Source organism: Austrofundulus limnaeus, unplaced genomic scaffold (assembly GCF_001266775.1).
Source record: "Austrofundulus limnaeus strain Quisiro unplaced genomic scaffold, Austrofundulus_limnaeus-1.0 Scaffold338, whole genome shotgun sequence".
Classification (NCBI taxonomy): domain Eukaryota; kingdom Metazoa; phylum Chordata; class Actinopteri; order Cyprinodontiformes; family Rivulidae; genus Austrofundulus; species Austrofundulus limnaeus.
Window position 1 is genome coordinate 112687 of NW_013952740.1, and position 14500 is coordinate 127186.

A 14500-nucleotide genomic window follows, 5' to 3' on the forward strand; every position below is an offset into this window, starting at 1 on the left:
TTTTTTGCCAAAATCATCAATATTAAAACAATAAAAGACTTGAACTACTTCAGTTGGTGTGCAATGAATCTAAAATATATGAAAGTTTAATGTTTATCAGTGCATTACAGAGAATAATGAAGTTTATCACAATATAATTTTTTGAGAAGGACCTGTATGTTGACTTAAGATGGCTTAGTGTTACTTTGGAAAACAACTGGAGGCTGATTAACCTGCAAATGTCCTGAATGTGAGAGAGGGTGAAAGAGGGGTTTGTGGAGTTACAGTAAAGATGAATTCAGACCAAAGATTGCAGTTAAATACATCTGAATGGTTTAAATGTGGGAAAAAAGGATTTAAAAGCATTATTCAAGTTTTTCCTTTTTTTTTAAATAAGGATTTTGAGGATGAAGATGAGATGGAAGGTCTGAATCTTGAGTTGAATACAAAGGTAGAAGTTGTGTTTTTAAACAGAAAATCTTAGTTTATTGAATGTCTTGTGGACAAACTAACTTTTTTTTTAAACTGTTGCTCAGGGAGCTTTTATGGACGATGAGCCTCTGCAGAAAGCACGCAGTTACTCCCAGAATCTGAATGAAGATGTCGACGGAATCCAAGACAAAAAACATGTAATTTTTCTTTGGTTTGTTGTTCATTTGTCGTCAAACAGTTTCAGCTTTTTTTTTTACTGGAACTTTTCTATTTTCTTTTAAAGCATAAAAAATCTAAGATCAAACTTTCTTCTGTTGGTCATCGAAGCTCAAAGGTTTGTGTGTGTTTCTGTACCATTTAAAGCCTGATGAGACAAATAGTTTGAGTTGAGTCTAAATGTGTGTGTAGGAGAACATGCTGGATGACAGCAGCATGCAGAAAAAGAAGGGCAGCTTTTCAGCAGAAGAGCTGGATGATGAGGACTTCTATGGGATGGAAGAACTCAAACAGGTATGTTTTTACATTTGGAAATGATCGTTTCTAACATGAAGTTTTTATGAGCAGCAGTTTATTTGTAAAAACATCAGGAGACACTTGTGAAACACCTAACCCTTCTGATTAGTTTAAACTCCTTAATACAACAACAAATGAACAAATAATATCTTACCTGCTGTAGATGGATCTTTGAATGACCTCAGAATTGTTTAGTTTTAGTTAGTGATGAGCTAACGGCTAGCCTGAGCAAGACTAAGAGCAAAGTGATTTTTGCAAGTGAAATACCGGCAGCAGCAGCTAACTGTGGCAGCCTGAAGCACTTCCAGAAGGAATATTTAATTTGACGTTGCTGTCGCCTCAGCGAGATGGTTGTCGGATCAAATCCCAGCAGGGGATCTTCCTGAGTGGACTTTGCATGTGTTTTGGCATGTAATTCTAATAGATCATTTCAAAGTAGAAAATAGCTGAACGTTTTTATTTTTTTATAAATAGAAAACTTCCAAACAAAAGGCTCCTGCACCGTGCAAACCCAGATCTGCTAACAAACTGAGAGAGGTGAGTGGATTCAGCTGTCACACCTCAGCACACATCCAGGTTTCAGTTCAAACATTCAAAACCTTTTTTTTCCAGGGAGGTTCTACTGAGGACATGAAAGACCCTAAATATCTTGAAGAGTACGATGAAGATGAGCAGGACCTCTRCAAACCGGTACTCCTCTCACTCTGCCAGTCAAGTTTATTCTGAACTTTTAACAAGTTACCGAAAAAGTAACTGAATTATTCTTTTCAACAGAAAAAGCCGTTTAAATTGAAAAAACCMAAAAAATTCAAGCACAAGGTGAGTCTGTTTTTTGTTTTTCTTGCTGACAGACGCTCAGCTGTAAGATGCTCAGGTTTGTCTGTCTCATCAGAGTAAAGCCATGCACCGAGAGGGGGAGGGTCCAGCTGCTGATCTGTCTGAGGCTGCAAAGGTCAGTTTCAGTCTTTTTAAAGACAAACTTATTGAAGCTAATTAAATAATGAAACCTTCACACTGATGCTGTGGCTCAGATTGATTGAATCCACCTCTGGTCCCTGTTGGGCAGACAGTGAAGCAGGTGTGGTGTCCCCACACTTCAGTTTTTTAGCAACTCACCTCAGATAAACTTGCCACAGTTCATGCAAATCCCTTCAACCTCAGCCATAAACTATTTCCTGCTGTAAATGTTTCCACTCCTAATTTATCTTAGTTTTGCTCAAGGGCCACCACAACTGAAAAATGTGCAACACAATACAACCACAATTAAAGTGTAACTCTGACACCTGAGAGGCCGAATTTATGTTTCATCTACATCAGACTCCGACATGATGGATCCAGGGTGTGCAGTTTCTTGGTGTTGGCTAATGATTAAAAYAATAACAAGGTGTTCGGTGTGTTCCGTTTAAAGCTGAGGTCTGATGTGACCTGACTGGTTGAGCTTCATTCTGTCGCTGCTGACGCACAAACTGTATTCATGTACCGCTCTGTGTGAACAGAGACTTTAATGCTGCTGACTTTTCACGAAGCTGTAAAAACAAGCATGTCACATGTTGTCACACTCCTCCCTCCCTCCCATCAGGCCGAGTGGATGGCTGCCCAGAAGGACGGAGGATTGGACAGGCTGGAGGACGAGGATGATGAGGAAGATGGGGTCAGTTCCTTTCTTTTTTGGTTTTGCWGGAAAAAAAATAAAACATGTCTCTTTAGTGCCCTGCAGTGTGAGCTTTGTTGTTTCTTTTACAGGACACGGACAGTTTGATGGAGTGGTGGTACACAGTGGAACGTGAGTCACAAACTCTGCCCCAAATAAAGAAAATTAATATTTATCTGACTTCCCGTCAACCTGCTGCTGTTTGCTGTTTCAGAATGGGACGAGCTGCCATCGGATGAAGAAGATGTAGCCGTCAAAGAGGACGAGTCAAAGTGAGTTTCTTTATCTAAACCAGTCGTTACACTGAGTGTGAGAAAAGTCATACTTTTAAAAAACCTGATTGAACTTTTTCAACATCAAAATCAGCTTTTTTTGTTTATCATGTTTTAAAGCAGTCTTTCTCAAACTATGGTCCCCGGACCACTGGTGGTCCGTGAGTGCTCCCTAGTGGTGTGCAGGTAACTACATACAACATAGGTGTGTTCGGTTGTGTTTTCAGTCTCAGTCAGTCGATTCTTGTTTGTTGTGGTTGTTTTGTTTAATTAAAATGTACAGTGTAAGAAAATATGAAAATAATAAAACTACGAGAAGACCAGTGAGCAGTAGTCTTAAGGTGGCAGCATAATCAACCGCTACTACAAGGAAGTGGAGGCAGAGGATGGATGGAGAACATCAAACTTTTTTTGATGCTTTACGTTTACGTCCTTTTTTTTAACCTATATTACGTCTTACATTGATGGCATAAATTTTACGACGAAAAAATATTTGCGGTAACGTGAAAAAAGTGTGAAACGTGCAGTTAGCTTCGCAATGTGTTTATAATGGAACAGTGGCCTAAGACTGGGTCGCTCAGAAGAAAAACTGAAGGATCTGACACTACAGGAAAAGTGCAACAACTTGATGCTAATGCAAGCAACGTCAGCTTAACAAGCATCACTGTGGAGTCCCAGGAGGACCGCAGTTCAGCTTTAGCAATGTCTTCGAAGGAGGCGCCCGTGCAAACTCAACATGAGTGCAGAAAATCCAGTGCCAAGGTAAAAAAAAAAATACCACGATGACTACATACAGTTTGGGTTTTTTGGACTGGAAATGAGGAGGATCCTAAAACACACTGCGTTGTGTGTCATGAAATATTAGCTAATGAGGCTATAAAAGCTGCAAGACTAAAACGACACATGGAAACTAAACACAAGGACTATGTGGGGAAACTATCAGATTTTTTTGAAAGAGAACACGATGAACTAAAGAAGCATTTGATGAAGGAGACATCTGAGATTTTTGCAGCTGGGGAAAATGCAAAAGCTACAGAGGCTTTTTCAGGTATCCTTGATTGCAAAAGCAGGAAAACCTCATTCAGTAGGTGAGACTTTAATAAAACCAGCTGCAAAGGTAATGACAAACAAAATGCTTGGTAAGAAAGCTTGTGATGAAGTTGACAGAATCCCGCTCTCCAATGACACTGTTCGGCGACACATAAAAGAGATGGCAGAAAGTGTGGAAGATCAGCTGGTGKCACGTTTACGTCAAAGTCAGTTTTTCTCACTACAGTTGGATRAATGAGGCAAATCTGCTGAGCTATGTAAGATTTATACCGGTGAAGTTCATGAGTTTCTCTTCTGTCATTCACTACCAAMCAACACCACAGGAGAAGCAATTTTCCATGCACTTAATGAGTTTTTTGTGACAAAAAATCTGGACCGGTCAAGATGTGTTGGCGTTTGCACAGACGGTGGAACTGCTATGACGGGAAAACATAAAGGACTGGTAGTGTGCGTTTGTGGAGTAGCACCATCTGCAGCTGCAACACACTGTTGCATCCACAGAGAACAGCTGGTTGTGGAAAAAAATGAAATGGGAAGCGAACACACACAACTTCTTTTTCATACACAACTTTGCTTGTTGTCACGAGGAAAAGTTCTATGCCGTCTGAACTTCGAGATGAGATCAAACTCTTCCTGGACCATACTGATGAACTGTATCACAATGTGCATGATTTCCAGTGGCTAGCAAAGTTGGACGACTTAGCTGATATTTTCAGCACTCTCAACACTTTGAATGTGGCTCTACAAGGGAARGCTGTTACTGTATTTAATGTCCAGGACAAAATTAAAGCCACATGCCTCAAAATGGAACTGTGGTGCAGCCATCTTGATAGCAGGGRATTTGACAGTTTTCCAACACTCGCAGACTTTATCCTTGTTGCTGGAGAGGAATTAGACAGGACCACAGTTGCATCCTTCAACCAACATCTGCAAAACCTCCACTCGCAGCTTGGAATATATTTTCAGATTTAAACACAAACTTTGAGTGGATCAGAAATCCATTTGGGGATAAAATGCATATTGAGCAAGTCAGTTCCAAGCTTTCACCAACACAGGGACAGCCTTGTGGACATYGCATCAGACGGGACACTGAAAACAACTTTCAGAGAGAMACGTTTAACAGAGCTTTGGCTCCACATCCAACCTGAGKATCCTGAGCTGGCTGACTCTGCTCTGAAAACCTTGATGCCATTTCCATCCACGAAGTACTGTAGGATTTTCTACACTTGTTGGCCTGAAAACAAAGCATCGCAACCGGATCAGCTTCGACTACGACATGAGACTGAAACTTTCAAGTTTGGAGCCAGACATTGCTTCACTCATGACACAGAAAAAGCAGCACCACTCTTCTCATTAGGACACAAAAAGAAGACAACAATGAGTGAGTTAAAATATGTTGTTTTCATTTCAGGTTGTGTTGATGTTGTGTTGTTGTGGGTGCAATTTCAAATTAGGTGGTCCGTGAGTGTCTTTTAAACAAGTGGTCCTCAGCATGAAAAAGTTTTGAGAAACACTGTTTTAAAGTCATTCTGTCATCAAAAACATCCCCAGATTTCTTTGACTCAKTCATGCATGTTTGMGAACTCCTTGAATCTCCTGTAACCATGTGGAGCTGCCTAAATGCTTTGTCAACTCAGTCCTCAGTTTACCTGTAACACACAAGTCTAAAGCTGCACCTTATTCTCACTGTTCAAAAAAGAAAGAAAGAGAAAAAAGAAGAAAAAACTGCTGCCTGATACAGACTTCCTGTGCAGCTGGGGCGGCAGCACATTTATCTGGTTTTAAGTGAGAAATAAGGAGTTTGCCCAGTTCTAACTGTCTACGTTTTTCCAGGGTACATCCCGGTTTCATCTGGGTTAAAGTTCCTACTGGAACAGCCTGGCCAAAGAACCTCACCACCCAGAAACCCTGGATTCACGACAGCACTCCTCTTGAGATTTTTAAGTTGTTTACTAACTGGGATGATTTTTAGGAGTCTGGAAGTAAACTCCAGGGGTATTATTTTAACGTTTACTTACACACTAAGACAACCGGTCTGATTAATTGTAAAATATTATAAGAACTCAGAAAATTACCCATTTAACACTCTTGAGACGGCATGAAAATTGTGGGAAAACAAAATACCAAAAATTGAATGTCCAAACTGGCTTTTAAAATTTTCTAGTTGCTGTATTTTATTAATAAGCGATGTAGCAARTGCAACAGGAATTAAAAATCAGTCACACATCAGAACAGATTTAATGCATTAAACTCTTAACTTTCCCTAAGCATGTTGCGGTAATATGGTCAAAAATTATAAAACCGTAAAAAACCATAATACAATTTTAAATCAACATGGGCAGAGACTAATCATAAGCCATACCTGTATTGTGAGCTTTTCTGGTCAGTAAGCACGATGCTGGTACTGGATTCTTCTGATCAGAGCAAACAGGGTTGGATCTGGTCTCTTCCTCCCAGCTCTTACAGCTTCAAAAATCCTCTTCACTTCAGCTTCCAGTGATGAAAAAAATGCTTTTTCTGCTCTTAGTTGATGCCAAATCTCCCTTCTTCAGCAGGAATTAAGGACAGGTCCAGTGTTAGGCAGCGGAGGACAAAAATGACCCCAATTCTTGAGATGCATGTGTATATAAAGTCTGATTGGGAGGAGCTTCAGAATTTTTTGATCAATCATTTGTCTTCATTTAGTTCCTTGTTTAATGTAATTGGCCTGTCATGTCTCTGCAGACCTCTCGTCTTTCTTCCTTTTTTTCTTTTTTCTCTCCTAACACTTAATACTATTTATTTATTTATTTTTATTTTTCTCTCCTTTTAATCTTTGATCAGTTTTTATTTTATTTCATTATTTCATTTCATTTATTTGTCAGAACAATTACTGTCTTAACCTTCAATTTTTCCTCTTGTCAGTGATCAAACTATGCAAACCAAAGCAAACCATTCTCCTATAATCTATTTTTCTCTACTTTTTTGCAATAGCTGATCAGAACATATTCTAAGAAAATCAATCTTTAACATGAACACTTGAATAAAAAAACTTTCCCTTTGTCTTTTAACCCTTTGTTCCTTTTTTATAGGACAAAGTTAATTTCACTTTAATTATAGTAAGGACATGGATTGATCTCCCCCTGTCTTTACTGACTTCAGATCTTAACAAAAATCACCACTAAAACCTACTTTACTGATTCAACACTTCCAAAATCATTAACACGTTTGATTTATTAATCACTCATCGTAATCACCGACAATCGTGTATCTCTTGTATATTTATTTTTATTATCATTATTTTTTATTAATGTTTTTCTAATCCTGTCTTTCACCTGCTTTTTTTCCCCACTCTCCTGCTCCTCTCAGCTACAGGAAGCAAAGGCCTCGGCWGGAAGCCTGCTCTACAACAGTCATAACGGCTAATTTTATTTTGTAATGCTGCTGGTTCTAATCTCACTAGCAATATCACTTTGCCTCAGACCCTACCGATAAGCATAATAACCCATAAATCTTCCAGCTAGAAGTTACAGGGAGTTTCCATCTTCATCACCACATTACTTGACAGCTTGCTGCTACAAAGCTCCGCCTATTAACCCAAAGCTCCTCCCTGAAGCTCAGTCTGCAGCCGAGCTCCCACCCCCATAGATCACCCCTGCCCCTGAAGCATTGTTTAAAGGGATCCCCGATTAGTTGTAACATTAGACTTTATTTGATAAACATATATTTTAACTGTAAAATAAAGACTGTAAAAATACTGTAGGCTGTTTAGTTTTGTAATTTTTTAAAATATATTTTAACATGGACAGAGTCATTTTATTGACACACAAAGCATTCTGGGTAAATGATGACGTGGATAGGTCCTCGGTGTGAGCGAGCTATATCCACTCTGAAGGTTAATCTTGGACAATATCTGACGGTTGGCTCTTGTAGTGAAAACCCCCTGTTAAAAATCATGAATATGATTTTCAATTAAGAGTTTTCCTTCCTGGCTCGGTAATGGTTCTGTTGAAGCAAAAATGAATCAGTCACATTACACAGAAACACACAGTCATTCAGGTTTATTTTGGCCAGTTAAGGTTAACTAACTTTTATTAAAAGATTAACAAATGATTAATATTTGTGGTTACATGCAATGTACAACAAAATGGGCTCTCACTAAAAACATTGTTTCTACTTTTAATCAAAGTCTAACAATTTATCTAAGAAAAGCAGATTAATTTATGTACAAAAAGGGTCGATGTATGTGTGAGTGTTACGTGGGTGCGTGTGTTTGTGTGTGTAGGAGTGAGAGAAAGAAAGTGGGCGAGCGAAAGGAGAAGACGAGCAAAAATGGATCTTTTAACATTTCTGAAGGCTTTTAAGGTTAAGTTATGCTCCTGCTGTGTGACCTAATGAGCCTGGGACAAAGGAGCCAGCTTTCAGCCATTACCGTTGTCTGGGAACCTCTCCACACAAGACCAGGGTAGACGTGAGGGGACTTTCTGGGTCAGACAAGTGGAACAGGTTACTTCTCATGGACTTGGTCTTTCGGCAAAGCGACAGGTCGACCAGGAAGCTTTGAGGAGCTCACAGGACGGAGGATGTTGGTTTCAGGCAGAACAGCCTCACACAAAAACATGGTATTTCCTTGTAAGAAACGAGAAAATTATGCTGCAGAAAAACGTTGGAAAACATAGTTGTTTCCTAGTATAGAAAAAGCAGGGTAGGCGCCCAGTGCCACGCTAGGGAGAGCGAATGACAGACTAACAGGAAGCAACAGTTCTTAAAAAACAGGAAGAATTGTATTTGTGTGTGTGTGTTATCATTGCAGGTGGTCAGTGTAAGGAGTGTTCTCACAAGGACTTGTGTGTGGACCCAAGGTTAAACATCAAAACAACACACGAACTCTTATGAGCAGACTAACTCAACTCTTCAGAGAACATTAGACTAATATTCTAATTAACTAATAATTAATTACGAACTATTAGTAACTAATAAACATTGTTAAACTAAAAATGATTAAGTAATGTTTATTAAAGACAGATGTAAAAAGATAAAAGTATAAGCATTGACTAAGTATATTCTGTTAAATGCAAGATCATCATTTCTAAACACAACAAATGCATAGCTACAAAATAACTAGAGAGCCCTTAGAAATTAATGACAAAAGTCAAACACATTTTAAAGGGGTTTATGCATTCAAATTACACGTTTAAAAGAACAGCAAATGGAGACAGAATGTTTATTTTGACTTGTTCTTATCAGCAAAAATAACAGAATTCTTGAACGAAATCTTTCCCAATAGAAAGGGAAGGGAGAGTGAAAAGGCTTATTTTTTCATAGCTCTGCATCAGAGCTGAAAGAGTTCAGTCTGTGAAGAGGGGGCTTTGACCTCAGGTGGTCAAAGGTCAATCAGTGGCAAAATGAGTTGAGGGGAAATGTGCGTGTCCACTACACTTTTAAATGAAACCAGAGAGTGTTGACTGAGAGAAGGTAGAAATGACTGTTACCTGTTAGTCTTTGCTCTAGCGCCAACACTATATTGCCTTATATGCATTAGCTCGGTGCTAGCGTGACAAACTAACAAGCTAAACTGAGGTCCTCCATCCATATTTTCAGTTGCAGGCTGAGTCATTTTTGTGTTCCTCCCTCTGTCATGTGGATGGAGGACCTCAGTGACACGAGAATGTGTAGCACTGAGTTAATACGATAGCGTCAAGGCTAAAGCTAACAGGCTAAGCTGAGGTTCTTCTTCCATGAAGCAGCTCTGTTGTCCATCTATATTTTCAGTTACAGGCTGAGTCATTTTTACAGTCTTTATTCTACAGTTAATATATGTTTATCAAATAAAGTCTAATGTTACAACTAATCAGGGATCCCTTTAAAAAATATGCTGAAGTGGGAATGTCAGAAATGGTAGAAGGTTCTTAAAGAGACAGAGGCAATTTCAAGGTGTTTAGACAGACTATGATGCAAAATCAAATTTATTTTTGATAAATACAGCTTTTTTAACAACTGAAGAGAACTTATTAGGATGCACCAAATCCACAGATGTCAGATCGTATCGGTATTATTTGGATCAAATTAATCTGGTGGAAAACAAACTGTTCTCCAGTTCATCCTGAAAGCAAAGTCTCATCAGATTCTRCCTGCTTCTTTATTTTATTGAAGTTTAATTATACAGCCAGTTTGAACCTCTTTAAAATGCAAGACCCTCAGGACTGATTCATTATTTCTTGTGAGTAAAATCTGAATTTCACCAGCGCAGCTTTAATCAGCACTAATCCGAAGAACTCACCCTTTTCTTCGGTCCGCAGGTCCTTCAGCATCCTGGCCTACAAGGTTGAGCGCGGTCTGCGTGTCTTCAACAAGGTRTTCACGGAGCAGGCCGAGGCCCTCTGGGAGGCCCTCATCAGGCTGCACGCCCTCGCCGATGACATCAGTGAATTCCACCAAAAGGCAAAGATCGCCGGCATCACAGGTGGCACCACCACCGCGGTGGGCAGCGTAGCCGCCATCACCGGCTTRGCCCTGGCACCGTTAACCTTCGGCGCCTCTCTGGTCATCACAGCTGTGGGGGTGGGCGTGGCCACAGCTGGTGGAATCGCCTCTGCCTCGGCAGCCATCTCTGACAATGTGAACAACATGAACGACCGCAAGAAGGTAAAAAYGGCTAGAAAATTAGTATTTCCTGCAAAAATACAGAATGAAAGCTTAATGCTGAAAGAATTTTTTTTGCTAAAAATATCTTTACAAAATAGCTGAAATTAACACAAAAGAGGGCACGTTTGCTGATTTAAGGAGATGATTTTCTGAAAAAACTTAAATTAGCTAAAAAGTTGCTAAACACAAAACAGCTGAATAGCAGAAACTGAAAGAAGCACAAAKGTTTAAATTATCAGAAAAATAAGTGTTCAGAATGAGAGCTAAAAAAGCAGAGCAATGGTAAAATCTAGCTAAAAATGCTTAAATCAGCTAAAATGTACTCAAAGCTTGAAATTGGCAGAAATAAACTGAAAAGCACAAAAATGTTTAACTTGGTAGAATAGAGATTAAGAATGATAGCTAAAAAAGCAGAGAAATGCTAAAATCTATCAAAAGCTTAAATTAGCTAAAAAGTTTTTAAAACACAGCTGAAATTAGCAGAATGAAGCTTATAGAAGTACAAAAAAAGTTTAGATTAGCAAAAGAATAACTTTAGAATGATAGCCAAAAAACAAAGAAATGCTAATCTAGCTTAAAAAGCTTAAATTAGCTAAAAAGTAGTTAAAACACAAACAGCTGAAATTAGAGAGAGTCACAAAGTAGAATTTACCAGAAGAATTTTTGTTCAGAATAACTAAAAAAGAAAAAAAAAGCTATAAGTGGCTAAATAGAATTCATTTTAATGTGCAGTTTTTGTGCGGTTTCATCAGTTTATAAAATAAGTGCTGTATTTATAACCATGTTAATTAAAACTGGACTTCCTCCTCTGTTTTCCTGCAGATTGAAGCTCTGCTGCAGGAGTATGAAGAGCGCCTGCTGGACATCGCCAAGATCCTCCACTTCATCAACCACGGTCTGGTCAAGCTGCGCGGACATCCCTTCCTCAGGTCCGGCACCCAGCACTACTCTCAGGACTGGGAGGTCCGAAACGCTGTGCAGATCATCAGCCTGGTGGACGCTCCTGTGATGAAAGCCACGCAGATCACAGACAGCGCCGTGGCGTCTCTGCAGAGCCTCTTCAAAGGCATCGACAAATACTTCACCAAGGAGACCCGCGAGCTGAAGAAAGGCTGCAAGACGGAGATCGTGAACGAAATCCGACACGTGGCCAACATTCTCAACGACTGCATCGTGGATTTGAACGAGATCAGAGAGGATCTTCAGAAAGCCACTGGATTATAAAGACCAGCCTCCTGGTGACTCTGAGGTTAGATCAGCAGCGCCCTCTGCTGGCTGAAGGACAGAGCTGTTATAGATGGAAACATTCAGGCACTAAGCTTCTTTCAGTTCTTCTCTTCTGACATTTACAACCCTTAATCAATTAGTCCGTCTTGAAAACCTTAATCTGTGAAGCTGATTGTGATCGTTTGTTTTATGTTTTACAAACTGTTCAGGCTAAAAATCAGGTTTTATAACAGAGTTCATTCTTCACACTCGTTTTAGGTGGAAGGTCTCACTGTGGGGATAATTTTGTTTTTGTCACAGAGGATTTATTTAAAGCTGATTGGGTTTTATTTRTTCACCAAACCTGGGAGTCAAATATTTGTTTAGATTTTATAAGCTGGCATTTTTCTACARTTAATGTCCATAAAATTGATGGACCAGATTGTGTGGGTTAGATTTATCAGCAGAGACCTAGGATGGTAAAGACTGGACTGTGTTCTGTATATTATTTACATGTAGTTTTATGTAGCTTAATTTATTTTCACAACTTGTTAGTGAGACATTAGATAGAAGCTGAATCGTTGCACCTGCTATTTTAAACTTTTTCATTGTTTGTGTGATTCTCTTGATAACAATTTGTCTCAAGAAAACAATTTTTTTTCCTTCGAGATAAATATCGAAGTTTTTCGCTCTTCAGAAAACTGAGATCATGATACAAAAATCTAAAATTGTTTCCTTGTTGCCAGTAGTAAGGAAAATTATCCAAAACTTCTTCCACCATATTGGATATAATTTAGACATCTATAAACTCATGTTTTTAAACTTTTGCTGAATCGTTTTAGCTCTTATTTATATTTTATAACAAATTGTTTCAAACCTAAATGCATTTGCAAATTGCAAGAAAATATATAAAACTTTTTTCCCTTATTTTTAACCTGTAACTAAAAGTTCATGGATTGCATGCAGATGTATCCTCCTCACACACCTGAGCTCAAACCTTTCTTTTGATTTCTTTGTGCGCTGTTTTAAATTAAATGCATCTGTACAGGTTTTWAACTTTTCTATTTTAACATGTTCAAGCAATAAAGTCATGTGATTCTAATCCCAAGAATAAAGATGTTTAAACATGTTCTGTTTACACGTTTAAACTCTTAAGTTTGTTCCTTTCATGTCTGCACATAATGATTCACTAATTTTGACTGACTTCCTGGTTTGTTGATTTGACTTTTTAAAGACTTATTTCAGTCACTTTAATGTTGTGTTCTGTGTAAAATCTATGAACAATTTAATATTTTACCYTTTAATCTTTATCATTTAGGGGGAAAAGCGACTGATTGGACTGATAATGACTTAAAAGGAAATAGAAATGAAGTCTTCAAGCAGGATTTTCATATTTCTACCTAGCTGCAGGTTGTAAATGTATATTTATTTTTAAGTAAAGTTTGCATAATGGTTGCAAAAGCCTGAAGGCTGAGGTGTTTTAAGAGATAATCCACTAAAGCAGGTCCACTCAGATTTGATTTAATACTGCTTTGTACAGATCCAGTGGGTTTTAAGTGTCTTAAAACAATCTCAGTCTTTTAAAGTTATTCAGTGAAAATCTTCACCATCACCTTTGTATTACATTACATCATTTTGTTGAACTTGACTGTAAAATGTCTAAAATAAACTTTTAAAAACAACAAAGTCTGTAAATAGTGAATGTTTTGCTGAAGTACTCTGGTAGTAATCCGTCCTTCAGAAGGTAAAACTTCAGAGGGAAACAAGCTCCGCCCCCCTCCAGGTGAACTTCATGAGAACTTTTTTCCCCCACCTCAGTGGGTGTGGAGCTGTGACTTAACAGGAACAGCGTGTTTGCTGCATAACTTTGGCTGACATTGGAGTTGCCCCAGGCAGTAACAGTCCGCCTCCTTTTTCAGTTTTCATATAACCAATCCAGTGTTTTRTTTTGTTTTTAATGGGCTCCACCTTTTTGCACCGGAAGTGGAGGAGTCACACAGCTGGACGAGTTGCACAACTTTTGTGTGTGTGTGTGTTGCAGCCCGGCTTTTGTTTTATAACACCTCTTTTGTTTATCTGACTCGACCCCGAGGTAAGCTCTTTTCGTGTTCTCTTTTCTGTGCGGGCAAACGTGAAAGCAGCGGCTAAGGCTTAAAAAGTGACCTTGTCATAYGCCGCTCAGAACTGCGCTAAAAATATCTCCTAATGTAAGGTTGGTTGTGGTTTTCTAAACTTGTGCKCGACAGAAAGTTACARTATGAATTGTTTCCTCTCAGGTTGRCATGGWTTTCAATTCGGCTTAAATTAATMACCAAACAATACTGCACAATAGTTTGTCCAGTCAGATTTTGTAGTTTTGTTTGGAAGTTCAAAGCGATCGAACGRCGCTTCAAATTCCTACGTATTTCAACAGAATCTGGTGTGTGCAGCTGTCATGTTTAAAAACCGGAAAAACAGCCCTAGACATGTAGCTTTGGACTTTTTTCATCAGGTTTTTCTGGTTTGTTTCCTGTGTGACAGAATGAACATGTTTAGAAGAGATAAAGGCTCTGCAGCCCCAGTGGTCCCACCCAGACCCACTCAGGAGGTGAGAGAACAGGGCACTGGTTTGGTTTAYGTACCTGTACTAATTAATGATCATCTTTATTTAATCTCAGGAGCTGCGTAATGATCCCATCCCTCACAGCCTAAACAGACAGGATCCAGGAGCGACCTTTGCCCAGGTGAATCTTTAGATTTGAATGGAAGAACAAACTTTTACAAATTATTATTA

General features: G+C 38.9%; 2 protein-coding genes across 2 annotated transcripts in view; both read left to right on the forward strand.

Moving 5' to 3' along the window:
- Positions 1-13409, forward strand: part of si:cabz01007807.1 (uncharacterized) — a 32266-nt gene extending 18857 nt beyond the window's left edge. The window contains exons 22-34 of the mRNA XM_014022677.1: positions 377-430; positions 516-608; positions 695-745; positions 820-921; positions 1399-1461; positions 1537-1614; positions 1699-1743; positions 1817-1876; positions 2504-2575; positions 2668-2707; positions 2790-2847; positions 10176-10521; positions 11344-13409. Of these exons, the coding sequence (XP_013878131.1) occupies positions 377-430; positions 516-608; positions 695-745; positions 820-921; positions 1399-1461; positions 1537-1614; positions 1699-1743; positions 1817-1876; positions 2504-2575; positions 2668-2707; positions 2790-2847; positions 10176-10521; positions 11344-11745 (1464 nt within the window). The 3' untranslated portion in view covers positions 11746-13409. The remainder of the gene's footprint in view (positions 1-376; positions 431-515; positions 609-694; positions 746-819; positions 922-1398; positions 1462-1536; positions 1615-1698; positions 1744-1816; positions 1877-2503; positions 2576-2667; positions 2708-2789; positions 2848-10175; positions 10522-11343) is intronic.
- Positions 13410-13558: 149 nt separating this feature from the next.
- apold1b (apolipoprotein L domain containing 1b) overlaps positions 13559-14500 on the forward strand; it is a gene marked incomplete in the record, with an annotated part of 27638 nt that continues 26696 nt past the window's right edge. The window contains 3 exon segments of the mRNA XM_014022685.1: positions 13559-13819; positions 14248-14314; positions 14385-14450. Coding sequence (XP_013878139.1) covers positions 14249-14314; positions 14385-14450 — 132 coding nt within the window.